The sequence below is a fragment of the Xylocopa sonorina genome, chromosome 7, assembly GCF_050948175.1.
Source record: "Xylocopa sonorina isolate GNS202 chromosome 7, iyXylSono1_principal, whole genome shotgun sequence".
NCBI classification, from domain to species: domain Eukaryota; kingdom Metazoa; phylum Arthropoda; class Insecta; order Hymenoptera; family Apidae; genus Xylocopa; species Xylocopa sonorina.
In genome coordinates, this window is record NC_135199.1 from 11,177,802 (window position 1) to 11,204,744 (window position 26,943).

General features: G+C 35.8%; 4 protein-coding genes across 8 annotated transcripts; 2 read left to right on the forward strand and 2 right to left on the reverse strand.

Annotated features, from left to right (window-relative positions):
- Window positions 1-1,602: 1,602 nt before the first annotated feature.
- LOC143425715 (uncharacterized) lies at window positions 1,603-7,663 on the reverse strand. The gene is made up of 3 exons (XM_076898717.1): window positions 7,658-7,663; window positions 7,262-7,525; window positions 1,603-2,209 (listed from the first exon to the last, which is right to left on the reverse strand). Exons 1-3 carry the CDS (start codon window positions 7,661-7,663, stop codon window positions 1,913-1,915), a joined length of 567 nt encoding a protein of 188 aa, XP_076754832.1. The 3' UTR covers window positions 1,603-1,912.
- Atac3 (Ada2a-containing complex component 3) lies at window positions 1,799-5,557 on the forward strand. Of its 3 annotated transcripts, none has more exons than XM_076897878.1 (8): window positions 1,799-2,090; window positions 2,488-2,590; window positions 2,668-2,826; window positions 2,908-3,105; window positions 3,176-3,509; window positions 3,597-3,872; window positions 3,994-4,226; window positions 4,318-5,557. In XM_076897878.1, exons 2-8 carry the CDS (start codon window positions 2,528-2,530, stop codon window positions 4,573-4,575), a joined length of 1,521 nt encoding a protein of 506 aa, XP_076753993.1. In that variant the 5' UTR covers window positions 1,799-2,090; window positions 2,488-2,527; the 3' UTR covers window positions 4,576-5,557. The 3 variants fall into 3 exon arrangements, with proteins under 3 accessions (XP_076753993.1, XP_076753991.1, XP_076753992.1); XM_076897876.1 differs by having other exon boundaries at window positions 1,800-2,090; window positions 3,949-4,226; XM_076897877.1 differs by lacking the exon at window positions 1,799-2,090 and adding an exon at window positions 2,130-2,282 and having other exon boundaries at window positions 3,949-4,226.
- Window positions 7,531-24,004, forward strand: LOC143425239 (uncharacterized). Of its 2 annotated transcripts, XM_076897875.1 has the most exons (17): window positions 7,531-8,190; window positions 8,894-9,078; window positions 9,191-9,387; window positions 9,489-16,360; window positions 16,483-16,697; window positions 16,785-17,088; window positions 17,168-17,346; window positions 17,430-17,619; window positions 17,701-17,933; window positions 18,051-18,456; window positions 18,529-18,637; window positions 18,714-19,053; window positions 19,136-19,180; window positions 19,259-19,375; window positions 19,446-19,548; window positions 19,625-20,530; window positions 20,675-24,004. In XM_076897875.1, the coding sequence occupies exons 1-17, from the start codon at window positions 8,046-8,048 to the stop codon at window positions 21,700-21,702; spliced, it is 11,574 nt and encodes a 3,857-aa protein (XP_076753990.1). In that variant the 5' UTR covers window positions 7,531-8,045; the 3' UTR covers window positions 21,703-24,004. The 2 variants fall into 2 exon arrangements, with proteins under 2 accessions (XP_076753990.1, XP_076753989.1); XM_076897874.1 differs by having other exon boundaries at window positions 19,625-24,004.
- On the reverse strand, window positions 23,797-26,808 carry LOC143425242 (SAP domain-containing ribonucleoprotein). Of its 2 annotated transcripts, none has more exons than XM_076897882.1 (7): window positions 26,600-26,808; window positions 26,240-26,333; window positions 26,092-26,153; window positions 25,771-26,004; window positions 25,525-25,653; window positions 25,366-25,437; window positions 23,797-25,282 (listed from the first exon to the last, which is right to left on the reverse strand). In XM_076897882.1, exons 1-7 carry the CDS (start codon window positions 26,648-26,650, stop codon window positions 25,181-25,183), a joined length of 744 nt encoding a protein of 247 aa, XP_076753997.1. In that variant the 5' UTR covers window positions 26,651-26,808; the 3' UTR covers window positions 23,797-25,180. The 2 variants fall into 2 exon arrangements, with proteins under 2 accessions (XP_076753997.1, XP_076753996.1); XM_076897881.1 differs by having other exon boundaries at window positions 26,237-26,333; window positions 26,600-26,807.
- Window positions 26,809-26,943: the final 135 nt, after the last annotated feature.

Here is a 26,943-nt window from a genome sequence, read left to right on the forward strand (position 1 = left end):
TGCTGAATGCGTAAATAATAAAAATAATAATTGTAAAATTGTACGATGAGGGATGCGCTTTACAAGCAATTCGAATCCAATCGAATGTGGAAATAATAAAAGGGAAAGAGAGGCGTATATCGTGATATGTTAAAAGTAAATCTGTGCTCCATGGAAATTGAACAAGTCTGGAAACTACGACAAAGGGAGTTCGATCTGCAAGTTATTCAAATTCAATCGCGCACAAATAGAAAATGAAGAGAGGGAAAAAAGAGAGGAAGTGAGGTTACAGGCATCTTTGACAAACGATTCACATGAAAAAGAAAAAGAAATTAATGTCGATATGAAAGTTCGCCGTAACATCGAATAGCTTCTTAATATAGGAAAAGTATCATTTACCTTCGGCGACCATCGAAACACCATGACGCCACTCGTCACTCTTTCGTGGCAGAGTAAGTTTCCGTCTCGACAACGAGCAGCCGTGCATTTTCCTTCATGAGAAATTCACGAACCCTCTAACCTACTCTGTTTGAAAGCATGCAAGCTCACCGCCGTGACCGTGCGGCCAGCCACCTCCTTAGATTACGATATAAGGAATGGTTTAACGCGATGTGGCAGTGCACGCACGCACCCGATACGTAGTACAGTCCACATACATACATACATACACACATACACAGATACAAACGACCTAACTTTTATATAAACTACATCGTAATTCGTGATGCAATTGAACACGATTCAGTTTTTACGACAAAATAAATCGAAAATGAGCAAATTTACTTCTTATGCTTCCTCTGTATCTTACAGAAGTAGTGTTTTTAAATAAATACTTATTTTGTGAACATTAAGTATTACCTAATTATTATTGGTTAAAAATAAATAAAAGAGCTGATACCGCTGAATTTTGTTGTTTATGTTTGAACTACCGACTAGGCTTGACATTATCTGTTGCGATAACAAACCATGGATAACCGGCAATCGATAACTATTTAAGTCGCACAAAGCAGTTATCCTTCATACGTCCATTCTTTCATCCTGCATCTCTATACTAAGATGTATCAAAAATGATTGTGTTGTAGAATATAAGTTATATAGCGTTACTCGGTTGTTCCCATAATAGTAAAACAACTAAAGGACAGAGCAAAAGAAAAGGATCGAAACATAAACAAGAAAAAAAACATAACAAAGAGAAAATAGGAAAAGTTTAGAGGTTACGAAATAAAACCGATGAATATAAAATTATACGACTATTGACAAATATACCATTTACAGGAATAATGAACATTATTAATAGTAATGTTATTTAAAAAAACATTTTGTATGATCTTCATGTTTTCATCGTCATTACCTATAAAAAAACAGATTAAAAAAGACAGATTAAACAATGATGTATTTATATGATTTCTAATAATCAACAAATAAAAATAGAAAAAATGTTTACGTGTAGAATTCATGCGATGCATTTTAATAAATCATACGTCAAACCTACGCATTACAAAATATACCCATAGAAACAATGAACTATCGTGTTAATGATTCAATTACTGTTTCGATCTTCTTTATTTTATAATATATAAGTAATAAGTCCTAAATCTCGTAGCAAATACGATAACTATCATTTCCTTTATTCATATTATATTAATTCCTACAATTATTTCGAAACACGTTCTACGAACAAAACCGTGCGACGTATATGTATATACATAACCTAATCTTATACAAATTTAATATATACCTAACCTATTTAATATAAGATACTTTCCACGTGTACCACAATGTGGCGCTGTAATGCACTCTCTTATTTAACATATTTAACTGCTCTTCTGTATACTATTTCAAATAAAGCAATTAAAATCCAATATGAAAATTGACGATTCAGTATAATAGAACACTTCGAACCACAGGAAAACGTCCGTATTGATATCAAAAGCTATTTACAAGAGAGATAAAACTGTATTAGGAATGGCGCCAAGGTGTCGCCATTTTCATGAAACTTTACCAAGACGGTAAATCGAGAAGGCTGCGTGGAGGAACAATTCCTCACAGCGAGTGTGTGTGTCGGAAAACTCTTGGAAAAATTGCTAAAAAGCAAGAATAATGTGCTGGTCGTAAGTATATCTTCCCTCAATGTTATTTTCCGTTGATTTGAATCGCTTTGGGCACAAAACACGGGGCCTATGGCATGGGACTTCCGTTTAATGAACAGGAACAGGAAGTTCCTCGCAATCTGAAATGGCAAAATAAAAACATCCTGTACTGAAGAAAATTTTGAAAAATACACACGCCATGTTCCCAAACAAGTAGGCAAAATTGAATAAATTGTACTGATTCTATCGAATTGAGCATCAAATTTTAATTTTGCGACCTACTTTCGATTCCGGCACCTCAAGGTCGAACAACAGTGACGAATTTATTGAGAGTGAAAAATGGAATGGTCACAGCTAGCCCTTTTTATTTTTAAACAAGTCCCAATGATATCATTTGTTATGGATCGTTTGATTTTAGTGCACGTCAAAAAGAAGGGGATTGAATTAAATATACAAAAATGCAAGCTGAAAGTATTTGCACTAATGATATTGAGGGTCTGGACTCGGACACCCTTATTCCTGTATGTACATTTCTATGTAATTATGTTACATATTATTGTCCTATAAATGCTTTGTTTCACCTATAGATATTTCTTAGGTTGAAATTCTTTCCTGTGATGTATCTCACCGTGCAAGATCCCAAGATGCCTTATCGATAGTGGAATTAGGAAAACAATTACTTTTTAGTGCAAAGTATGGAGATACCGATACAGTTCGTGACCTAATGTGCAGAGGTGCACCATTTACTACGGATTGGGTATATATACGTATATATTTACAAAAGTGTTTAATTATATAATAACCCATTATTCTTATGTATAACATTGATCATTGGCAGTTGGGTACAAGCGCGTTGCATTTTGCTGCACAGAATAATCATACAGAAACTGCAGAAGTTTTACTTAGAGCAGGAATTTCAAGAGATGCAAGAACAAAAGTCGATAGAACTCCTTTACATATGGCTGCATATGAAGGCCATCACCAGATGGCACAATTACTTCTTAATTATGGCGCAGATGTTGACAGTAGAGACATGGTAATTCAAATAAATTTATGTAAATAGCATTTATTTCTCTTGTCACAATTAATGCAGAAAATTATTGCAGCTGAAAATGACTCCCTTACATTGGGCGGTAGAAAGGGAACATGTAGAAGTGATGCATGTTTTATTGGAACATGGCGCAGATGCGAATGCAACTAGTAAATTTGATAAAACACCAATTAGTCTAGCACTAGAACATGATAGACTAGATTTAGTAGATATATTACAACAAGAAAGAGAAATTGTGGGTATTAGAGCGCATCAGCAAAATCAGGCAAATTCAGCAGAACTTGAAGTAGCAACGCATAATTTAATACAATTAGAATCTGAGAGAGAAGAAGAACAAAAATTCGAACTTGCGCAACAAGAATCACAACCCAGAAGAAAAGTTACACAAGGTGGTTTTCTTGACATTTAAATCATTATCTTTAATTGTAGATATCGAACAGTTACAATAATGTTATTACTTTGTATTGAATATTTAGTACAAGTGGGGAAAAAATCGCGAATGATTTTTCAACAAATTCACGTTGGGCCAAATACTGATGTTGACCAAGAAAAAGAAATGGAAAGTGTGGATGAAATTACTAATATAAATAACATTAACAACAGTAAAAAGCGTAAAGACGTTACTGCTATTGGGGGAATAAACAAACAGTTTAGGTTACTAGAAGCACATGGAATCACGATGATACCTGTAGATAATGATTCATCTATCGTTGAAAATGCCATGGAAAGTGGAAGAACAGTCGTTTTGACTGGTACGAAATACTTTAATGTGACATAGACATTCTATTTACATACATTCTTGTCGACATCGATAATTAATTTTTACAGAAGCTGGTAAGCTTGCTCTAAATTTAACAAGAAATTCTTCGATAGGAATGAAACGACTTCATGTAACTGGAAAGAAAGGAACTCCTAGAAAAGTGATAGCAATTAGGGCAGACCAAATTTTAAGTCACAATACACCAACCATCACATCCAGAGGACCTAATATACTTAAAAGGTCTTCCGTGGATAATAAAGCTGGAAAACTGTTCATTTCTTCTATTTCTAATGCAACACCTGTATCGACACTAACTCAATCTAAAAACGTAATATCCTCATCAGAGGTGCGTGAAATTGAATATTAAATAATAGCCCTAAGATTATTCTACGTGCTTATATATATTAATATATTTGTATTTTGTAATTTGTTAATAGAGTAAGATCATTAGTTCTCCCACAAAAATGTCAGAACCAATAATTTTACAATTGGATGACGATATAGAAGAAATCACTGAAGATGATACAACAGATAATAATGAACCAGTTATGGACATTGCAGTTCTGAATAGACAATTAGCAGAAGCACGAAGGCAAGCAGCTGAGTATCGTAAGAGACTTCAAAAAAAAGAAGAAGAAGCTGAGATATATAAACAACAACTTAAAAATATTACTGCGCAAAGAGCATCTAAGTGATTTTGTATGACTATACAGTTTGCGCATTAAGCTTTATTTTTTTTTTAAATATAGCCCTGCTTTTTCTAAAAAAAAATCTGCTATATATGCAATTTTCAGCTTCATATAAAAGAAACTCGATTGAAAATTGTATTCTCATATTTTAATATATTTTCTCTCACCATCTCATCACAAAGCATTATAGTAGTACTTATACGAGCTTCTCATTACTAACTGCTTATTTTCATAAAGAGTATACGAGGAATCTTTAAGATTCGTCAACTGTATATTAATACTCTTAATTTGTGTTAAAAAAAATCCAAGTTTTCGTTTTACAGGGCATAATCCTACACTATTTAATAATATTATATCTAATAATAGGTGCATGCTTTTTAAAAGCTGCACATTATATGTATATGATTGAGTCTGACTTATGCAGTAAAAACCAATTATTTTTTAATAATAAATGTAGATACACTAAGCATCAATTTGCTTTCCACATAATGTCTCGCAATAGCTTATATTCTTTTACATACAATAACCGTCAAAGTGATCTATCACATCAAATTAAATTTCCATTTGTAAACGTACTATTTATTGTTCTAGGTATTTGTGTTACTAACTACTACTAATAAACAGTATTTTCTTTATTCTTCTATATAAGATATTCATATTCCATTCATGTTGTTAGGCAATATTAAGAAGGAAAGAGAAAAACATAATATAAAAATTAAATAAGAGATTGTATAAAAAACGCGTGTTTTTAAATTGTATATGATCTATTTTGTATATAGTGAATTTTTATATATATACATATATATATATATTGTAAAATTGCATATTACACGACATCGTTGAATAGATAGGACTTACATGAAGAATAAGACAAAAATAGAAAATTCTATAAAATTTTTCAATCTTTACGAACAAAACTTGAAATAATGAATATTTCCTAACTAGTTGTATTTTCTAGAACAAGAAATTAATAACATTTAGCAAAAAATTATAAAGACAAAATATTCAGAGTTATGAGGTATTGTATTAATTAAACATAAGTTTTTCATTATGTTGACGAGAAAGATATTTTTGATGAAGAAATTTCTCTCAAGCACAAAATATATATGTGGAAAGCAAATAGTTTGAACAAATAACTTTTTTAGCGATATAAAATAAAATTTACTTAACAGATAGTGTTACGTATTACTTCGATAACTGTTGTCATTTTGTACATTTAATACCGCATACAAATAAGATTTCATTCCGGATATTTTCTCAATAGTTTCCGATGAGATAAATACTTGGCATCAGTTTAAATATGTAAAAATATAAATAACTTTTTTATTAACAGTCTATGGTGCTAATGTATTCAAATGAAATCCCAAATAACTAAGACTTTCTAGTTTAAGCGGATATGGTAAACACAATTATGTACAGCAGACAAAAAGAAAGTAGACCACTCAGGTACAAATGATGGTGTGTATAATGTATGAAAGATGATTGACAAAATTGTCAAATATTATTAAATCCAAAAAATTACATAACACTATGACTTTTCCTAGTAATATATGTTGTAAATACAAACATTTATACATACGATAGTAGAAGGTGTTGATGCAAAGTTTGCGAACTTTCATTAAAAAATAAACATTTTATATTTCTCGAATTACTTGTATTATTATGTTACTTAACGGTGAGTAGAGACAGTAGAAAAGCAGTTTTATGAAATCGAACATTGTTGATGGATATGATCGGATTTTTATAATAATTGTATAAAAGATGGGTAGAATCGATAACCTCGTGAAAATGTGTCCCGCGCTATCGATTTGAAAGCATTCGCGGCAGCACTGTCTACTACGAAGTTTCATATTTTAAAAACTTTGCTTATCGATCTGTTCGATGGATTTCCGTTTCATCTCCCATTGAAAGGAGCAGGAAAAGTGTTGCTCGCGTAACATAGTTTTACCATGAATAGAAATAACAATGTGAAAATAGTCGAGGCGACTATACAGGAATTTTATCATACCCTTCTAACGTAATGGTGTCGACAAGGAGTCTTGTCTCTACGCTTCATATAGGTATACATTCGCTTTTGGTGTTCTGGCTCTCGCGATCGATCGTAGCAGTCGCACAATCTCAGCCCGCTGTGAAACGTCGGCGTGTTTACTGTGTTTGATGTATAGCACCGTAGAGAGGGCCATGTAAAACTTGCGATAAACAGTGTGAAAATCGAAATGGAACAGGTTACACATTCGTATGCGTTTGTTAGATCGCGTCTGTTTCGGTAAATTATTAAATCTTGGTGTGTTTACGGAGACGGTTAAGATAGACAACAATATTCGTTTCTTTCTACTTAGCTCCTGATCGATCGAATCGTTGCTCCCGCTATTCGAAATTATACGAAACTACGCAGAACTACGTCATTGAGCGACAGCGTTGTCCGGGGAACCTTGAAATGTGCGCTTGACGTTCCCGTCGTAAACTTTTCGCGCTCTTTCGATCTAATTGAAATTGAAAGGTATTCCGAAGAAGTGTGATGCGCGAATCGTTGAGCCATACCAACGGGGATGTGATTTGATACGATTAAATGACAATAAAAAAAAAGGAAGGTGCACATAAGATACATAAAGATACATAAAAGTTTGGTTAAAGGATAGCCTCGTAAAGGCGGCTTAAAGGCTGCAGGTATTACTCGGATGCCGCGATACACCAGAGGTTGAGAACCCTCCAAATGTTTCGTAGACGGACCCGAAGGCGATGTCCAGTGCGCTGCGCTGCAAGGAAGGGGGCTGTTTTTATTGTGGTGGTTATTATTTGTTCGTTGCCGATATAACCAGTGATTCAATAGTAAAGATTCTCGGTGATAAAAGAGCGGCGTACGAATAACCGTGTCCGGAAAAGGCGATATCCCGCGATTACGTGCATCGTTATTATTGCGCCCGAAGGTGCGCGCGCGCGCGCGCGCGTGCACACACTACACATCTTGTATGCTCGAGAGGCGCAACGATCTTCACCTATGTGTGTGCGTGTTTGTGGTTAGCACCGTGATATGTGGAAAAGTGCAAAGTGAACGAAGAGGAGAAGAAGCGCGCGAGAAAGTGTTCGCCTTCATCAATGTCCAAACGATACGAAAACAGAGTGGGGCTCAAGACAACAACACGATACGTGTGTTTTTCTCACTCTGCTTTTCTTTGTCTTTCTTTTTTGTTTGCCTCCACGGACGCGTGCGTGTTCGTTTGTGGTTTCGATGCTGGTGTGAGTGGCAGGTAGAATATCAAGGTAGCGAAAAGCAACGAAGCGGGAAAGCGGCGTCGAATCATCGAAACATTGATTTCCCCTTATTTCCTGGCTACGTTAACTATTTTTTATGAACGCGCTGTGAACACAGCAGTGACGATCGAAAGCAATTTGACGAAAATGCGATACGAGTTGTTAGGTCGCCTAGCGTAGTATATCGCCTAGCGGCGACGGGCCCAGAGAGAAGCGGCGGAAAAATGGCGTCCGATAACGAAGCCTCTTGCGCGAGTGACCCAAATTTCGCGGTGATTTGCTCGTTTCTCAAGTGCTTCGGCAAGTCCTGTGGCATCATTTATCCTGATATCGCACGCCTTCAAGAGATGCTTGAAAACACGCAGGAGGGTAAGTAAACTTTACGTGCATACGTATGTGTAGGAAAGAGAGAGAATGATTGACCCGCCCCCGCGAGGCCAAAAGTCTCGCGTGTGCTATTAGTTTTCTTTTCCACTTTTATACCTTTCCCTTCCAAAATTTCACGTTACTTTACATTTTTTATTGTTCTTTCGATATTCTCTGTTAAATGTTACGATTGTATTTGCGTGGTACGAGATTTTACGATTGTTTTCATCCCCTTTTTTCATTGGAATTCAACACCGTCGTTCTTACCGATCTTTGTCTTCTATTCATTCGCTTTGTGTAGCAACAGATAACAATAACAATGGCCATCAAGTAGTTAATAATAATTAATGATTGTTTATATCAAGATTCATTGTCACGCTTAAATAACAGTATTATTGACAGCTCGGTTCGATTTGCTATCCACTGTTGTTATTTTCTCTCGTGCTGCCACCTCCCTTGTTGTCAACGTCGGTTACACGTGATTACGAGTTATGAGTCGCGTGTTGAATTAATGATTTAAAATCATGCATTTGGCTAACTTAAACATCTTATGTTGAACAGAATTATTATTATTATTTAACCTTTTCTTTATCATGTACCCTGTACACTGAAAATTTTATGTTAACAAAGTAAAAATTTTGATGAGATGTATTTTTACATGACAAAGATTTTTTAATTTCTGTTTACAATTGAATTTTTTTTTTAGTGCCACAACAATTGATAGATCTACACATCAAATTATTAAGAAAAACACGCAAAACAGTGTCACCGGAGAAATGGGAACGAGCACTGGTTAAGTTCTGCCATACGTACTCTAATCAGGATGGTTGGGAACTTGAACGTTTTGGTTACAAGAAAGCCCGTATTGCTGTTAAACTACGATTACTTAAAGTATAAATATTGTTACTAATGTTTTGTACTTTTATTATAGTGCTTTGTAAAAAAAAAGCTTTAGTTCAGTGTCTCTATATTTCTCAAATTATATAAATATTCCTCATTACAGATTCTTTTGGAAACACAATTTGATTTGAATCAAAAGTTCAAAAATGAGGTAAATAAATTCTCTGCTAATGAGTTACGGGTGGAACCATTGGGAAGAGATAAATCTGGTTTAGCTTATTGGTGTCAGCTTGATGAAGAGTGCAATATAAGGGTTTATAGAGAAGATTTAGATGAAGAAAATTGGGAACTTGTCGCTAAGTAAGTGTTCAATATAACTGTGAATTTTCTACTTCTGTGTTGTGTTATAATTTGAAGAAGTATACTTATCAATGTAAATATTTAATTAATATTGTTATTAGGGATCGAGAAGGTGTAGTTAATCTTATAAATACCTTGTCGAATGGAGAGGTTGCAACTAGTCCAATTAATGAGGATAGCAACAGTTTAGAAATTTCTGAGAAACCTATTATAGATACTGGACAAATAACAACATCTCCAAGTCTAGAAGACGAAATTATCCAAGAAAATGGTATACATATAGATGGATCTGATGACAAAGAGTTAGATAAGAGTGGAGGTGAAGATTTTGATGACGAGCGAGAACAAGATGATATTGAGCATGATAATGCAGATGAAGACATGGAGGGTGAAGATGAGATGACAAATGATGAAAGTTCTAAACAAAATACAGAAGAAGACGATTCTCAACAAACAATACAAAACGAAATAGTAGAACCAAATCCAACTGATGCAATGCTCTTCGTACAAGCATGTAATCTTAAGGCTATAAATGGTAAAGTTGATGCATTATCATCAGGAAAAGGAGTAATTTTACCCCAGGCGAAGGAACTAAACGTTATTCAAGAAACGGCGGTTCCGACCGTTGTATGCAATGACACTAAACCTGCAGATATATATAAAATTGAAAAACGTATAACGTTCAACAATTCAAAAATTGATTCTGAAGAATCAATGCCTCTTAAATCGATTGAAACACCTGTTATCACGTCTCCCTTACAGTTAGTAAATATTCCAGAAATAAAACAGATACACGAAGAAAAAATGATCCCTGGAATAGCACAGATTGGAAGCGTATTGACTATAACAAAGAAACATGAGGATTCGATAGATCAGATCATGAAACCGCTAGACAAATTGCCTAGTAAAAGCAATTTCTCTTTCATGTCTTCTGATATGCCAATGGCTCATAGTAAATTGTCTGTCAAACCAATAGATCAACTAGCTGCGAATCTTGTGAGAATGCAATCCGAGAAACTTGAGAAACCGGCCGGTGCGAAATCGTTAGAAAAGATTGCAGAAAATCTCGCAAGATCGGGGAGTATCGTCGGAAATTTGATAAATGGGGACGATGACAGAATACCACAGGATTTCTGCGCAAGAAGTCAAATAGAAAAGGCCAATCCACTTAGAGAGCACAGGGGTATGGACTTATCGACATCACCAAGAGGATGGGAGAGCGCGAACGAACAGAATAGACCAATGGATTTCTCTGGAATCGATTTATCTAGTCGGAAATTGAATAAAACCATAGATCTTCCCTCGTCAGGGTATAGAACACAAGAATTTCAGCACAGAGAAATGGATCTTAGCACGAAGAAATTAAACAAACCGGAAGTTACAACTTTACCATACGACGCTCGAGCTGTGATGATGCGCAATCATGCAATGGTAACTGATTTAAGTAAAAGGCAAATGTCGTTTACTACCTATGATATGCCTTCTGCTCCGTATCATAATGCTGCAAGGATACCAAGCAAAGACGATCACAGGTTACCCAATTATACAATACTTCCGGATCCAAGTAAAATTACGGCTTTAAGGATGAATCCGCAAACGGTGAAACGTCCGTTAGAAGGAGATGATATGCAGCAAGATATATTGAAAAGAATAAGGGGAGATGTAATACCAATCAGAGGTACTATGGATAAAAGGCCCATAATGAGCAACAATTGGAGAGATGAAGTTGGTGAAGTCATCGATGAACCAATTATGATGATTCAAGGCGAAGGATCTGGCAGCGACTGTGACGCGGTTAATCCTGGTATTGGCGAAGCAGTGGAGGAACCTATAATTTTTTTTTATGGCGAAGGATCCGGTGAGGAATGTCAAACAGGTAATCCTGGCGATGATACATCAGCTGATAATAAAGAAAGCAACGAATCAAAAAACGAGGCTGATTCTGCAAGTTCATCTTTGTCGTCGAATAAAACCTTAAACGAGGACAGCCTTATAAACGAAGTGTCGCCTGGACCATTGGTGACGAATAAAAACGTCATAAAGTTAAACAGAAATTATTCTCAGTCAAGTGTTAGCGTGAGAAGTAATTGTCAGGCGGTAGGCTCTACGCAAGAAAAATCAAAGTTTAAACCGACCTTGGGCATTCAAATAATACCAAAAAATTCGAACAGTTCTGTAAAAAGGTTATCAAGATGGGACGTTGGAAAGCCAGAGGAGAAACCAGAATGCGACAGTAGCATCATATCAAACGAAGAAGACATATCACAGAAGAAGAACGAAACCGATCGCAAGGATCCTGCTGGTGAGACCCAAGACATTATGGTAGATGGCAATTCTGTAAGCAACAAAGGCTCGGTTTTAGAGAAAAGGAATATAGAGTCAGAAATTTCACAAGAGGTCGCAGAAGAAAGTTCCGTAAAACAAAAACAAAGTTCAGTGTTTCAAGGCTCTATACAATGTGACTCATCTATATCTTTGTGTCAGGCAGACACGTCGGAGACGCTTGAATTTTGTACAGAAATTACACCGACAAATACGATAAACAATAAAGATACTTCAGAAAATGTTTGCGACTCGGACAATGTTGTTTCGCATAAAGCGAACACTACAAGGAAGATGGATAACGAATGTAAATCAATAACCACGTCACCACCAAAATTTTTTTTTGGACCCAATTGTATTTCGTACACGTCCAGACCAGAGATATTTGAATCGCAATCCGATCATACAGTTTCAACGACTATAGGATCCACATCAGATACGCTACAGTACGAATGTGTTTCTTCCTCAAAATCAACAGAGGACATGATTACTTATAAGCCGGACGATTACGATGTAACTCAGATGAACAACAATTCTTTAATAGTCAACTCGTATACACCTGAAACTAACGATCCATTATGCGGAGACGATAACGCGAGTAAATTGGAAAATGTTGATGGGCCAACTAATACGTGGGAACAAACAGTTTCTTCCAAATATTCTACACATGAACAGCATTGTACGATACCGAAAGTAGAAACGAATTTATCTGAATCCGAGTCGAAAGAGGAAAATTTAAAATTACCAGCTATCGATACGGTACAAGATTCTATTTCTAGTAGCGAAAATACAACGAACGACTATACCAAATCTGATGATGCAGAAATGTTGGACGTTACGTTACAACCTCACAGTACGAATGATTTAAGTAAAGAAGAACTGGATGTGAAACTAGACAACACGGTTGTAACACCATCTGAAATGCAATTTAACTCGGTTGCCGAGTCGATGCAGTGCGAAGTATCAGAGAAGTGCAGTGTATTAGAGAAGCCACTGCAAAGTAAAACATTAGATCCGCAAATGAATGTTATTAAAATGGTAGAAGCAGCAGTTCCTTACTCCGAGGATGAACCTGATTGTAAACCATCCAATATGTTGACAATTAAAGAGAGTGAATTAGAAACAGATCCAGTATCTGTTAATAATTCATGTTCATCATCTCTTGCGCATAATTCAGAATCAGATTTTACGAGTAAGGTGGAATGTTCTGCTTACCAAAACGTGGATAGCTCGGCGGAAAAAGAGGCGGGACATGTTTGCGAGAAGGAATCCGAGTCGTCGTCTGTCGAAAGTTACAAACAAAACGACAAGAACGATAATATTCCGGAATTTCATAATCAAGAAAAGCAATTGGTGAATGCTGATAATGAGGATGCGAAAAGTTTGATTGGTTCTGCTGGGTATTCGTTACATAATTGTAATGAGAGTAACGAAAAAGTCGAAGTGTCGCAGGGAAATGAAATTGCAGAAGATTCTGAAGAGAACGAAGGGAAAACATTCGATTCGTTTATCAAAAGCTCTGTGCCTGATGTTAATACTGATTTAAATTTCACAGACAATTCTACTGTTACTAGTTCGGAAACGATCGAACAATGTAACAAAGATGCGCTAGTTCCTACGATAAGTAGCTCAGACGATGCTTGCGCTGAAGACATGTCTATTCGTGAAGGTGTTGAAGCGCAACCGGATTCTGAGAAGTCATCCTTCAAAGATGAATGTCCTATTTACAATGTATTACCAGAGACAGTACCTGACACAAATAATTTTAAACCATCCAAATCTGACACGGTTGAAGCTGAAAAAGAGATGAATATATCTAATATAGTTGAAACTGAAACATTAGAAGACCGAAGTTCCTCTGTTGATCAAAATTTGAATAATGATATGGTTATTGATGATAAATTATCCAAATCTAATGAACCGCCTAAATTAGAGAAAAGAAATGCATGTTCCAATGAGAATTTATCGCTAAACGAGGACACGCATGATGTTTCGTTAGACTTATGTTCACCCTTAGATGAAACAAATAAATTTGGTGCTGTTCCTGAAAATGAAAACATGGGAAATGTTAATATTATAGACATTCAGCAAAATTCTGATACCAGGCTGGAGCCTAGAACTATGGAGGGTGAAGAGGATGAAGAGGAAAGCGATAGAATGGATCATCCGGAAGATACTACTAAATATGATGAAAAAGAGAATAACGAAGAAAGCCAGGAGAAAAACTCTGTTGCTAACATTGTAGACAATACGAGCGATGCACAGCAAGAAACTGTTACTGAACAATTAGAGGCAAATGCAACAGAATTGAATCAAACAGATCCTGCGGATTTACAGGAGGAAAATAAGATCAAGCAATCGTTAGTTGCAAATTATGAGAGTAGTAATTCGAATGATGGTAGCGACGACGTTTTCGGGACCGATCAGACAGAATCCATCGAAAATATGAATAATTCGTTTACAAATTTGGGCGAAACAATGGCTAGCGATGGGCAACATGAAAATGAGAACGCTGAAGACTTAGGTGCAAAGTATGAAATAACGAGCGCTGACTTACAAAGTACGGTGATTGATAATCAACAAATAGAATCGATACCGGAGAATAGTATTGAAAAAGTAGCAAGCGAGGAAGCTGAATGTAGGGAAGAGAAGATAAGTGAAAAAATTGGAGAAAAATATAATTGTAGCATCGGTGAACATAAATTGAGCGAAGAATCGATTATAAATGAGAACAGAAACATGAATAACTTTGAGGAAAGTAGTACCACAGGTATCTTGCCAATATTTACCGAGACTGATCCAGTGAATAAAGAAAATATTAATTCAACATTAAACAAACCAAATAATTTAATAGCCGAGAGAGGAGGGTGCGAACTAGAAAATGATGATTTAGTTCAGGTAACGCAAAAGATGACGAGTATAATTCCCGGACAAAAGGATGATTCTCAAACGATAGATTCTACAAATGCAATTGAAACTGATACAAGCAAAGAAATGAAAGGAGACATCGAATTTGCTGATATTAAGAACGAAATAACATGTGAGAATGTAAAACAATCTGTAAAGCCTGCCGAAGAAAGAAAGTTAGAAGCGACAAGTTTGGATAATGATATTAAATACCTTAAAAGTGCAGGCGCGGGGCATGTCGTGAAAGGATTTTCGATTATGGAGCCATGCAACAAATTGAGAGAAATTTCCGAACTGAGTAGCAAAGGAAACACGTTCGACAAACATTTACACGACGCGGATAATACGAATAAAGATTTATCCGAAAGTGATACGATCATTGAACATCCTGCAAGAAATATTTTGTCGTTCGACAAGTTTGACAATATATCCTCAGGTATAGACAAATCGGAAGTATATAAAAATAGTATTACAACTATACCGGATGATTTCAAATCTGTGGATAATTTACAGTTCGCAAATTTTATACCCGAAAAATCGGAGAATTCGAACATTATGGATAATCACGAGAAACACGAGTCACTTCGAGTTATAAGTAAAGCAATAGAATCCCTACCCGATAATACTGTCTCTAACTTAAACGATAGTTCGGCAATATTTAATGCGCAAGAAACGGTACCGGAACCAGCGACCATAATAAATGATTTTAGAAAGGAAACCAGCAAACGTTTAAGCGATATTTCCGATATTCAAGATGTTCCTCCGTTAAAATCTAAACCCCCGTACATAGAATCGAACGAGCAAATATTAGAGGATTTAACGAACTCCAAGGTTCAATTCGATCAGAATTTGGACAACGTTAAACACATGGAAATTGGAGAAGCTAAAATAAGTGAAGATACAGTATCGGATAAGAGCGTAGGACAGTTGAAAAATGAATACAATATAATTGCTAATACAACAGGCACCGCGTCGAACGAAATTCGACTAACGGACATCGTTGAAACTGAGGAGAAAAGGGAAATTCAAAATGTCGACATAAAAACGACTCCCTTGGAGTCCGACGACTCTATGGATATAGATAATGACAAAATATTTGATGAAACTGCTCCCGAGGAGATAGATCCTCTTGCGTGTACCGAAGATGACACGTTTAAGAAATTGGCTGACAATGGACAGGGTGAAAATTCCATGCCAAGAATAGGTTTACGAGTGAAATCAGTATCTGAGCTCGTTTATGATGGCTGGAAATTAGATTCTACCGAACCCCCGAAAGTATCCCGTAAACGACGTAACAGCTCTCATGAATCGAATCCTGAGGATATCGTTATGAAACAAGACGATGAGGGAACAATGGTAGGTAAAAGAATAAAATTGCGTGCGAAAAATATGCCTGATAGGCAGTTGAGAAAATCTGTTGAGGAGAGTCGCGTTGTGACGATAAGCTCTGAAGACGAGGTTGTGAAGAGCAATACTGAAAAATCGGAAGATCACGAAGTTAAAGATGTCAGCGATGATCAAAGCACTGCCCATTCGGTTGCGATTGAGAGGAAAGCAAGGGGACGTCCTAGGGGTAGACGAAGACGCGGCTACAGAGGAAACGGGCGTTCGACTCGCACAAAACATTCAGAATTTCAAAGCGGTCAAAGTATCGAGGTATCGCCTGAGGTTCATCTCGACGAGATGCCAAGTAACAATGACTCCTTGAATATGACACCGACTTCGCAGAAGAAACGAAAGAAAAGTAAGCCCACTACAAATTCAAACCCCATATAATTAGTATGTTGTGTTTGATACCCGCATTCGTGGATCTCGGTTGGTCATTTCATTATTTTAATTTACTATTTACGGAAACATTTTTCATAGGGAAAATGGTGTTAGGTCTAGAAATAGGAAGAGACATTGTTCCCGATGTACAGTCGGGATTGGTCCAGGATGAAACGCCTGTAAGGCAGTCGAGAAGAATAGCGCAACTGAAAATTAAAGAAGAAGCAGACAGACGAAGAATTGAGGAAGAAACCTCGGTGGAGAGGAAAGAGAAGAAAGATTCCACGGAAAAGAAGAAGCGAAAGAAACAAAAAGTACATTTTTATTTTATCTAATATTAATTGTTAATTTTATTTAATATCAATATATTGTGTATGTATGATTCATTGTAATTCTTTCAGCCTGAAAGCGAAGAGGAAATCATCATAAAAGATATAGAGAAGGAAAAGAAATCAAAGAAGAAACGTAAGAAAAGGAAAAAGAAAAAAATGTTGGCCAAATTTAACGAGGCGAATCCATGGCAAAGTTCTTCCGGTTCTAGTAGCGATGACGATAATGAACACGACGAAGAAGATGATGATGATGAAGAAATAGAAAGCGAAGGGTCACTACTTTTCAAAAGTGATCACGAATTTTCACCAGAAAGCGATCTTGAAAGAGATCAAGAATCTGAACCATTAAGAAGAGCACGAACCGCACAAAAAGGTAGTACGATACCATATTTGTGGATTTAATGAATTTAATTGAAATGCATTTTTAGTAAATGCAAATTTTTTAATTGTAGCTCAAAGTGATATCGAAGAGGCAGATGACGAATATGCTTGCCAAAAATGTGGCAAAGCAGATCATCCAGAATGGATACTTTTATGCGATTCTTGTGACAAAGGTTGGCACTGTTCTTGTCTTCGACCTGCGCTTATGTTGATACCAGAGGGTGATTGGTTCTGCCCTCCATGTCAGCATGTAAGCTTTTAGTTCTTAATAGAATAGTTGATTAAGATATTTTGTTTGAAATACTTTGTCATAAAATAATGTTGTAATTGTAGAACTTGCTGGTAAATAAATTACGGGACAGCTTGAAAGCATATGATCAACTGACAAAGAGACACGAGAATGAGGTTTTAAGAAAGAAAAGACTAGCATTTGTTGGTATAAGTTTAGATAATGTTCTTCATAAAAATGAATCGCAACGTCATCCAAGAGGATCAAAAGCATCTAGCCAAGAATCTGATAATGGTACTTCTAATTTTTTTTCTATCTTTTATATTTGTCGCACTTTTTGCTCAAAATTATTTGTTAATATTATTTTCTTTATAGAATCTTCGTCTGCTTCATCTTCCACAAGTTCAGAAACATCTAGTAGTGAAGAAAGCGAGCCCGTATATCAATTACGCGAAAGACGATGCGCAAACAGGTACAAGTTCAATGACTATGATGCAATGATCAATGCTGCGATCCAAGACGAAGTAGAAGCTGTTCAGGGAGCCGGAAATCAAGGAAGAGGAAAAGACATTGCAACTATAGTGAACGCAGAAAAGGAAGAGGCGCAGGTAAAATTATTTTTACATATTGTGATTTTGATTAATTTCTTATCTTTTCTAAACTGTAATTCTTCTAATTAAAACTTCATGTTTTAAGTTTTTCAAATAAAAATTTCGTTTTCCCAGCTTCACTTTAAACACGAAGTACTAAACATGGACGAAACAACAGAAAACAAAGACGACATTGACAGAAAATCAGAAAAAGATACCGATGAGGAGTACAAAGTTGTAGGTGATGATGGTATCGATGAGGAGGAAGAAGAAGAAGACAAAGGAAGAGCGGTAAAGAAATTCTTGTCGCGTAAAAAACACCGTAAACTGAATAGCCTTGACATAAGCAGCGAAGATGATCCTGAAAGTGATGAAGACTTTAAAGGCACAAGCTCCGAAGAGGAGGAAGATTTTGACGATAATATAACGTCTTCCGATGAGAGTACTTTCGTCGATGTAAAACGACGTGGTAGAAAGGGAGACTCGCGATCAGTACGAAGAAGTACCAGGGCCAGAACTACGCGTTATGATGAGGACTTCAGTGAGTATTGAAATTTATTGCTTACGAGAAATTTATGAGAAAAACTTCTAATCGTATAAACATTTTTTATAGTAAATGACGACAGCGAAGAAAGTGATAGACCAAAGAGGAAGAAATCTCGTTCTACTTGGGATTCGGATAATGAAGACAGTGATAATTCATGGCGACAGAGGAAGAAAAAGTAAGAAATCATTACATACTGTTCGATTAACTTCCGATTCGATTACTTACAATGTTATTATTGAAATCTATTTCAGAAGTAGAACCATATCGACATCGAGGTACAAACCGTTATCAAAAACGAAGAACAGGAAGAAAAAAAAGAGAAAACGTATAATTGAATCCGATAATCAGAGTGAAAATGAGTCGAACGAAGAACCGAGAATTGAAACTTCATCCGAGTTGCAGCCACAGTTAGAAAATAGTGAACCTATAATACCTAATGCGTTAGACGTCAAAGTTGAAAATATAAATGATAACGAGAAGAAAAATATTAGCGAAATAAGAGATATAAAATTGGAAGAAATAACCCCAGAAATATCTAACCTACCCATCACGCTACCATTAGAAGAAGTAACTCAACAAAAGAAAAAGAAGGCAAGTTTACGATAGCGATTTACTTAAAATGTTTGCGTGCCTTTATTTTTAACTTGTTTTCTTCTAAATTAATTACACATAGGAAAATGCACCGAAGGCAAAAAAGACGCCAACAATTCGAAGGAAGGTATGTCGAGTTTATTCTATTTTTTATAGTTCGAAAGTATATAGTATCGTGGTTGTATAAATTTAATTGCACTTTCAGATTATATATGGTGGACTTCCAGATGAGAATAAGCGAGAAGAAGAAGAAATATTAAGTAGACGAACGCGTGGTAGGAAAATGAATTATCAAGAAGAAATAGCATCAGATAGTGAAGAGGTAACACATACAATGTTAAATACCATAGAAACTTAAAAAAATAAAAGATATGTTTCCTGCAATATTATAGGAATTAAAAAAGGCATTAAGAAGAACAGGTGAAAGTGAGGATGAGTTTGTCGTTAATGAGGGTGAAGAATTGAACGAGGATGCTGAGAAAGATTCAGATTCAGGTAATTCGCCAAAATATATTAATATTACACGTAAATATATGAATGTAATGGATTAACGTGCAATATCACCTTATAGGCGATATTTATAATCCAAAAAAAGATGGTCATAAATTAAAAAATAAATCGCCAAAAAATAGAAAACCGAGAAAGAGCAAGAGTCCCGGTGGTAAACGAAAAACGTTGAACGACGGAACGCCGAAACAAAGGAAAAAGCCTGGACCGAAACCCGGAAGTAAGAACAAGGCACGGAAACAAAACTTTTTGCTTGATTCTGTATTCCAAAGAAGGGATGATCAAGATGGCGAGAAGGATATAATAGCAAACGTAATGGACAATCCCATAGGGGAGATAGACTCGAAAATTGACGACAATCTTTCAGAGAACGTAGGATTGACCGGTACGGCTATGTCGGTGGCAGGTTCCTTTACCGGAGATGTGCCAGAAGGATCTCTGACAGGGCTTGGAGCCGGTGAACTAGCCGACTTGGACGATGAACAGTTAGAACAAATGATGATGGAAGATGAAGAATACGGTAGACGACAATTGGAGCTTGCTGCTATTGAAATATCGAAAAAGAAGAAGAAGGAGGAACGCGAAGCAAAAAAGTTAGAAAAGGCACGATTGAAAGCGTTGGAAATATTAGCAGCTGAGAGGCAACGGGATCCTAACGCGCCAGAGGGACTCGACGGGGAGGTACCAAAGAAAAAGAAAAGAGGTCGTCGCAGTAAAGCTGAGATCCTTGCTGAACAGATGCGCAGGGATGGAGCTCCGAGTCTGAACGCTCCTAGTTTATCTGCAAGCGTGCCTCAAAATCTAGCAACTAACATGTCACCTAATATCAATCCCAATATGTCAGCAGTGATGACGCCTGATGCGGAACGAACAGGCGAGGGGCACATTCCTATGATGACAGGACCGGACGGACAACTTTTTAACCCGGACGGATCGCCGATGAAACCCAAAAGAAGAGGTCGCGGCAAAGGTAAGAAGACACTTGCACTGGAAGCAGCTAGAGCCGCAGAGGCAGCAGCGAAAGCTGCTGTCGAGGCTGGTTTAATTGGAATCGGCACCGATTCGAATTCAGAAATAAAACCTGGTGAAATCCCGAATGTACTTCCTACACCAGGTAGTAGCACATCCGGTTCGGCTCCGTCCACACCACCTGCTGGCGTCTCGACGCAAGGACCACCGCCCGCCTCGCAAACTCCGACCTCACAGCCTATTTATCCGTCATTACCGCCTAACCAACAGTCTTCCGTTATCACCAGAATGCTTCAAGCACAGCCTGTCTCGAATAGCCCACAATCGTTCTCCGCTGCAGCCGCAGCGATGGGTCACAAATACTTTGGAGGACCACCAAACGCTGGAGGTCAAATTATGGCCGGACCTAGAACTGGTTACGAAATGCAACCACGCGGGAGAATCCCTTCTCCGTACAGACAAGCAGGCCAATCCTCCATGCCGCCTCACTTCGCGGCCGTGAGATCGGCAACACCGCCTATGAGAATGAGGGTACCCGGTCCGCAAATGTATCATACGCCACACCATCCGATGGATCCTTCCCCGTCGGGCGGTGGACCAATATCGATTAGTAATCGAGATCGCAGCTCTCCACTTGGGCCTGGACCCGCAATGATCCCACCAGCTGCTGGAAGCCCTCTGGCGAAAGGCGGACCCACGCCACCTCCGCCGCCTCCTTATGTCAGGGGAGCACCTCCTATGTCCAGGTTCGCGGATAACCCAATGGGTCCCAGGCATCAAATACCACCTTTTACGAACGCCTCACCGGTTAATCATAACATACAACAGCCTTCACCGCCTCCCAATCGGCCACCTGGTAATTTCTCACCGTATCACCCTCCACCTCCCCCTACTTATCACTACGGTGCCTATCCACCTCCACCGCCAATGTCGACGGCAGACGATGCTGCCGCCTATCAAGGCTCTCCGTATCCAGCGGATCACTTTTCGTCGCCCGCGGATAATCCACCGCCTATACAAGCACCACCACCCCCGCAACCACCCCCTCAACAACAAGCGCATCCAACCGATGCCGTGGCTGGGAACAAACAGTACGACGAGGAGGGTTCCGGAGAGTTCGGCGGTCTAGTATCGTACTTTAGTAGCCAGAGAGAGGACGATCTTGATTCGTAGCATGAGTGAGATCTTGGCCAACCTTGAATCGTTACATAGGACGCATTAAACAAAAGATGGTATTTTAAACGGCCCAGATATGATCGCAACTTTTGCTCGAGAGGAACAAGTACAAGAGAAACATAAAAAGAAGTTAACAACCGTCTAATGTAATCGTAAATTTAAAAAAAAAAAAAGTAGATATATATATATATATATATATATATATATATATATATATATATATAATACAAATATGTGTCGGGGCATTGGAATGTTTGAAATAACGACGAAAGAAAGAGTATTTGCGTAACATATGTTCTAGCGTTATTTTATACGCGTATTGTACTGTTTTAAAAGGTAAGGGAAAAAAGTGTAGAGTTAGAATTGTCTTCCTCTTTGACCTCTAAAGCAAAATGTTGTTCGAACAGCTTTGAACTATCAGAAGTAAATGAAATGCCGCCGAAGTTAAATCCATGGTTGGCCAAGTGAGAAACGAAAACTAAAATGTATTAATCGCTAAATAATGGAGCCTATTTCCTAAGAGTTGTAAGCTTTTTGTAATTAGTTCCAGTTTGATTAAATTTATATGAAGTAAACGACCAGCCGCTAGGAGCAACGTGAACCGTTGCATTTTGCTAGAGGAAGGATTACACAAAAGATCTGACCAGAATTTTAAACTAATCGTTCATTTAGTACTCAAGAGATGAAAATTCGTGCACAGTTACTTCCAAATCCGTCGTAGGTGTGTAGATGTCCTCTCCCAGATAAACGTTTGCTGTTAAAGAAGTCGATCTTAGTAGTAATCGGAAGGAAAAAAAAAATGATTATTAACAAATTCGGACTATGCGCCGTTGTTATATGTATATATGTAAATACAATAAGTCCTTTAGATTATATTACATGTATTATATATACACACAGTCACGCAGAATAACTATAAAATGAATTAGTGCAAAGGGCACAAATGTAATATTTAAATTTAAAAAAAAAAAACGAATGGAAAGGCATCCGATTATAATAAATTAACAAATGGTGTGAAGACTACTACTATAATTATTTATAAAAGAAAGATTAAAAGAATTTATGATAGGTAGTATATATATTGTATTTTATAAATTTTACTTGATAATTATATTAAAAAGGAATAAAACATTTGGATATAGTTATATTAGAGAACAGGAGGCTGCTAAGTCCAATTCTAAGAAAGTGAGAGAGGAAAGGAAATTAACGAAACTTGACGTCAAGCGTGTGTAGATATTCGGAAATTAGTTTAAAGGAAAGAACAAATTTTTATTCTATTATGGCGTGCAATTGCAAATACATAGTTTATATGTACCTACAATATGTGTGAATTTATATGATTTTTCAGGCATGTGCAACCATGCTGACGAAGACTAAGAAAATTTTCTTTTTTTCTTTCTCCAATTTTTTTCTTTTTCAGATCTTTTTACGACGCTTTTCAAACTTTTAAGAAATGGAAATATGAATATATATATACAAAGAGAAAGAGAGAAATATATATATATATATATATATATACAATAATAGGAATGATAAAAATGTAAAAATTTAAGATATTATACGAATGTTTCGTATTATTAAAAATCATTATGGACTTGACCCCAGGTCAGAGTTGCTCGTGCCTACAGCGCAGCTTTGAAAAATTATTCGTTGTATCCACTTCTTGGATAAATAAACCTACGAAAGATGATACGTCTTCGATCAAGAAATGGACGCAAACGAGATTAATTGGATTGAGTGATTTACTGAACAGATACTATTATGTGTAAAAAAAAGTGGCTAGAATAATCAAGAAGAAAAAAGATTATTTGTGTTTAACGTTTACTTTTCGTTCTACGTACAACAGCCTCCTGCTCTTTGATCGATGTGCAAAGCTGGTACTGTCTTTGCGTCACAAAAATCATGTATCTGTTTAGTTATCACACGTACGTGCATACCTAATATAAATAGAAGTTATATAAATATAAAAAAAAGGAAATACATTATCTTAGGATTAGCTGCTTGGGATAGTTTCCTTTACTTCGTCGAACATTTAAGAACGACCGAATTCGAACGATTATACACACACATTACACGCCGTATAATGTAATAGAGAGTTTACTACCGATAATTTTATTATTTTTACATATATATTTCGGTTGTATACAGTTTAATGTACAATCTATTTTCTCCTCTAAATATAACATGCGTCTTCGGACCATTCGTTCTTAGGGTGCGCTTCAAGGAAAATGCGAATTTGTAATCGAACATTTTTTCACAAATATACTGGAAAGGTAATTAGTACCGTGTATGTAAAGCATTCTTCGTATTATAAATCATTCTTACACGCAATTTATAGCTACATCACACTTTCTACAATTTGGAAATTTAATCTTTGATAATACGATGATCCTACATGTTTATATTAAAGAACAAAGGGAAAAAATTGTGAAATTTTGTCGATATGTCCGAAGACTCGTTTTTTATCCAATTTGTAATTCCTTTGAACGAAAAAAAATTCAAAAAAAAACATGAAATTGATCTTTCAAAAGATGTATATATAATATATTCATATATATTTGTATTGCTTTTATGCATGGCACGTCCGCATTTAGGGAAATTCGTATAGTTCATATGGAATATATTTATGGTAACACAGTGATTCGATCTCAAAACTGAATAAACGTATCAACCGTGATCTGTGTAGTTTAAAGAAGCAAGAGGTACGTTCATTTTCTCATCTGTGTACCAAACTTTTTCGCATTTATAAATGTTTCCTTGAAACGTAAACGGACGAAGTGTCTGATCAAGACAAAAAGTAAATGTGGTGCAGTTTAGCTTTTCTTTTTTCGTAAGGGTCTAGACCAAACGCAATTATTATATTACATGTTGTAGCCTAAATACATTTTGTAATAAAATTCAATATATTGAAATAATAGCATAGGGTGCTTTTTTCATTTTCTTCGAATTATTAAAAAGTTTTACGCGTGTCAGTGATAGAACAATTTATTTGCTTACTTTTCAAATGTATTGTATAGTAATACAAAATTTTAATGTTACAAACATACATATTATAGGTCAGTTATTTATTTTCAAATGAGTGTTAATTAATTAATTCTGCATAAAGCAACATCAATGCCTCATTTTAAATGAAAAAAATATTACAACACTGCATATAATCTTCAAATTATATGTATATATAATGCTTTTCTTAAATATACATATTTTATCATTTATGGTTATTTCATAATTATATTAAGTATCAAATAATTTTTGTACAATATTTCAATGTTTGAAAACAAAAATATATTGGACATACTCTTCAAACATTTAAAACAGTATTATACCGAAAAAAATCTTAAGTTCGTCGTACAAAGTATTTTATAACAAATACGATGATCTTTTATTTTGTATACAATGGTCGTATTGGAAATAAGTAAACTTAAGGTAAAGTTTTTGCAATCTAAGTTACTGTTTTGGTATATAACACTGAATATCATTTAACAATTTTAACTTTATTAGTAAATACTCTTTTACTTGCCGGTTTCACTTCACCAAATCTAGCTTTTCTTTTCTCTATTCTAGCCTCTAATTCAGCCTGAAACAGGATAATGTTACGTGACATATTTAACATTAGAATTTTATACAATGAATTTTAATATTCATTTTCATTTGTTTCACCTTTTCCATTAATGTCGAGACAGAGGTACCGAATCTTTCAGCTCGTTTCTTCAAAACTTCGTAAGTTGTATGCTGCAAATGCATGAAATATATTATTTAGATTAAAAAGTATAAAGAATGCTAAATTTGTATTAGAAACATGTATATATATATACATACCACGGGTGTTTTTACAGAAGCAGCTGATCTATTGTTTTGGTTATTAATACTGAATCTTGCAGACCTAGCTTCCTTCTTAGCAGCTTCTGATAATGGTAATCCAAATTTCTTAGCTCTCATTTCCAATCTCTATCCAGTAAAATAAATTACATAAATATTTTACATATACAAGTGCATACACGTACATTTAATTTTTAACTCTTGTGCAGCATAGGAAAGTACACAATATATAACTTAACTTGTTACCTCTTTAGTCCCAAGCTCTGACAATTTAATAATCTTCCTTTCCAATGGAACACTCTCAATAGTTTTTGTATCTGCTTCAATTTTCACTGTCTGTTCATTCTTAATTTCTTCTATTACTGGTTTTCGATTCAGAACTATTTTTTTTGCACTTATGTTACTCTCAGTAGATAATTCTCTTTTGTCATTAATTTCTTGCGAGTCAGGTTTACTTGATAACTCTTCTATTTCTTCATCCTATTTGGACGAATATATTTCTTGTATATTATCTTATATATCCCCTATTTATATAAATACCACATTGTGCTTATCTATTTTACTTACACCAAGAACTGCATCTTCGTCTAAAATTTCTTCTGTAGTTTCGTCCAAAGATAATGCAGATTCTAACAACGAAAACATTATTTTATCAATTATGCGGTCTTTACGAACGAAACATGCAATTCAAAAGTTATTCAAAAGCATATACCACCATGAATTGCTAATTGAAGCCTCTCAATCAATTCGTGTTTGTTACCAGTAGTAGGAAGATCTCTTTGCTTCAATTCCATTCTTAGATCTGTAACCTATTTAATAATATTTGTTTGTAGTTAGTAGTTACACGTAACTCCATTTTTTCAACATTAATAAACCACAAATTTCCGTTTGTATAACAAAAAAATAATACATTCCTTAAAAATGTTAATATAGATTGTATTTATCGACAAACAATTAGGCGAGCTATACGAAAATCAGTGTAAACAAAATTATTTTTCATGGTATTGAAGTTTTCTGAAATTTGAGGTTAGTCCATCAGAAGTACGATCATATCAACAAGATACATTATGACTACCTTCATTTTTGAAAGTTCCGTAAGTCCTTTTTCATAAGATGAGTCAGCCATGGTGGATCAATGTTAATTTGTTTCAATTAATATTCCTTTTTAATCTCCAATTAACATGTCACAATATTTCACAGGATACGTTCAAGCAACCGGAGAATAAATCAAATCGAAATGCACGCAACATAAGAAAATCCAATATTACCACCTTTACAAGTGTGACTAACCAAGCATACACCGATCGACTAGGTTTTAATCACAATTAAATATCTGACAGTGAAATTCTCAAATTTCTTCCTCGTTAATGAAATTCAGTACAATTAACATGTTCATCTGCGAACAAAAACTTTAAATAT

Coding starts and splice junctions, on each gene's coding strand:
- Atac3 (XM_076897876.1), top strand. CDS start 2,528: ATGCAAGCTGAAAGTATTTGCACTAATGATATTGAGGGTCTGGACTCG. Junction 2,591..2,667: donor ACTCGGACACCCTTATTCCT/GTATGTACATTT, acceptor GATATTTCTTAG/GTTGAAATTCTTTCCTGTGA. Junction 3,106..3,175: donor ATGTTGACAGTAGAGACATG/GTAATTCAAATA, acceptor AAATTATTGCAG/CTGAAAATGACTCCCTTACA.
- LOC143425715 (XM_076898717.1), bottom strand. Junction 2,210..7,261: donor TGGAGGGTTCTCAACCTCTG/GTGTATCGCGGC, acceptor TTGCCATTTCAG/ATTGCGAGGAACTTCCTGTT.
- LOC143425239 (XM_076897874.1), top strand. CDS start 8,046: ATGGCGTCCGATAACGAAGCCTCTTGCGCGAGTGACCCAAATTTCGCG. Junction 17,934..18,050: donor CAGAAAAGGAAGAGGCGCAG/GTAAAATTATTT, acceptor TCGTTTTCCCAG/CTTCACTTTAAACACGAAGT. Junction 19,376..19,445: donor TAGCATCAGATAGTGAAGAG/GTAACACATACA, acceptor GCAATATTATAG/GAATTAAAAAAGGCATTAAG.
- LOC143425242 (XM_076897881.1), bottom strand. CDS start 26,650: ATGGCTGACTCATCTTATGAAAAAGGACTTACGGAACTTTCAAAAATG. Junction 26,334..26,599: donor CGGAACTTTCAAAAATGAAG/GTAGTCATAATG, acceptor ATTATTAAATAG/GTTACAGATCTAAGAATGGA. Junction 25,438..25,524: donor CTTCTGTAAAAACACCCGTG/GTATGTATATAT, acceptor ATGCATTTGCAG/CATACAACTTACGAAGTTTT.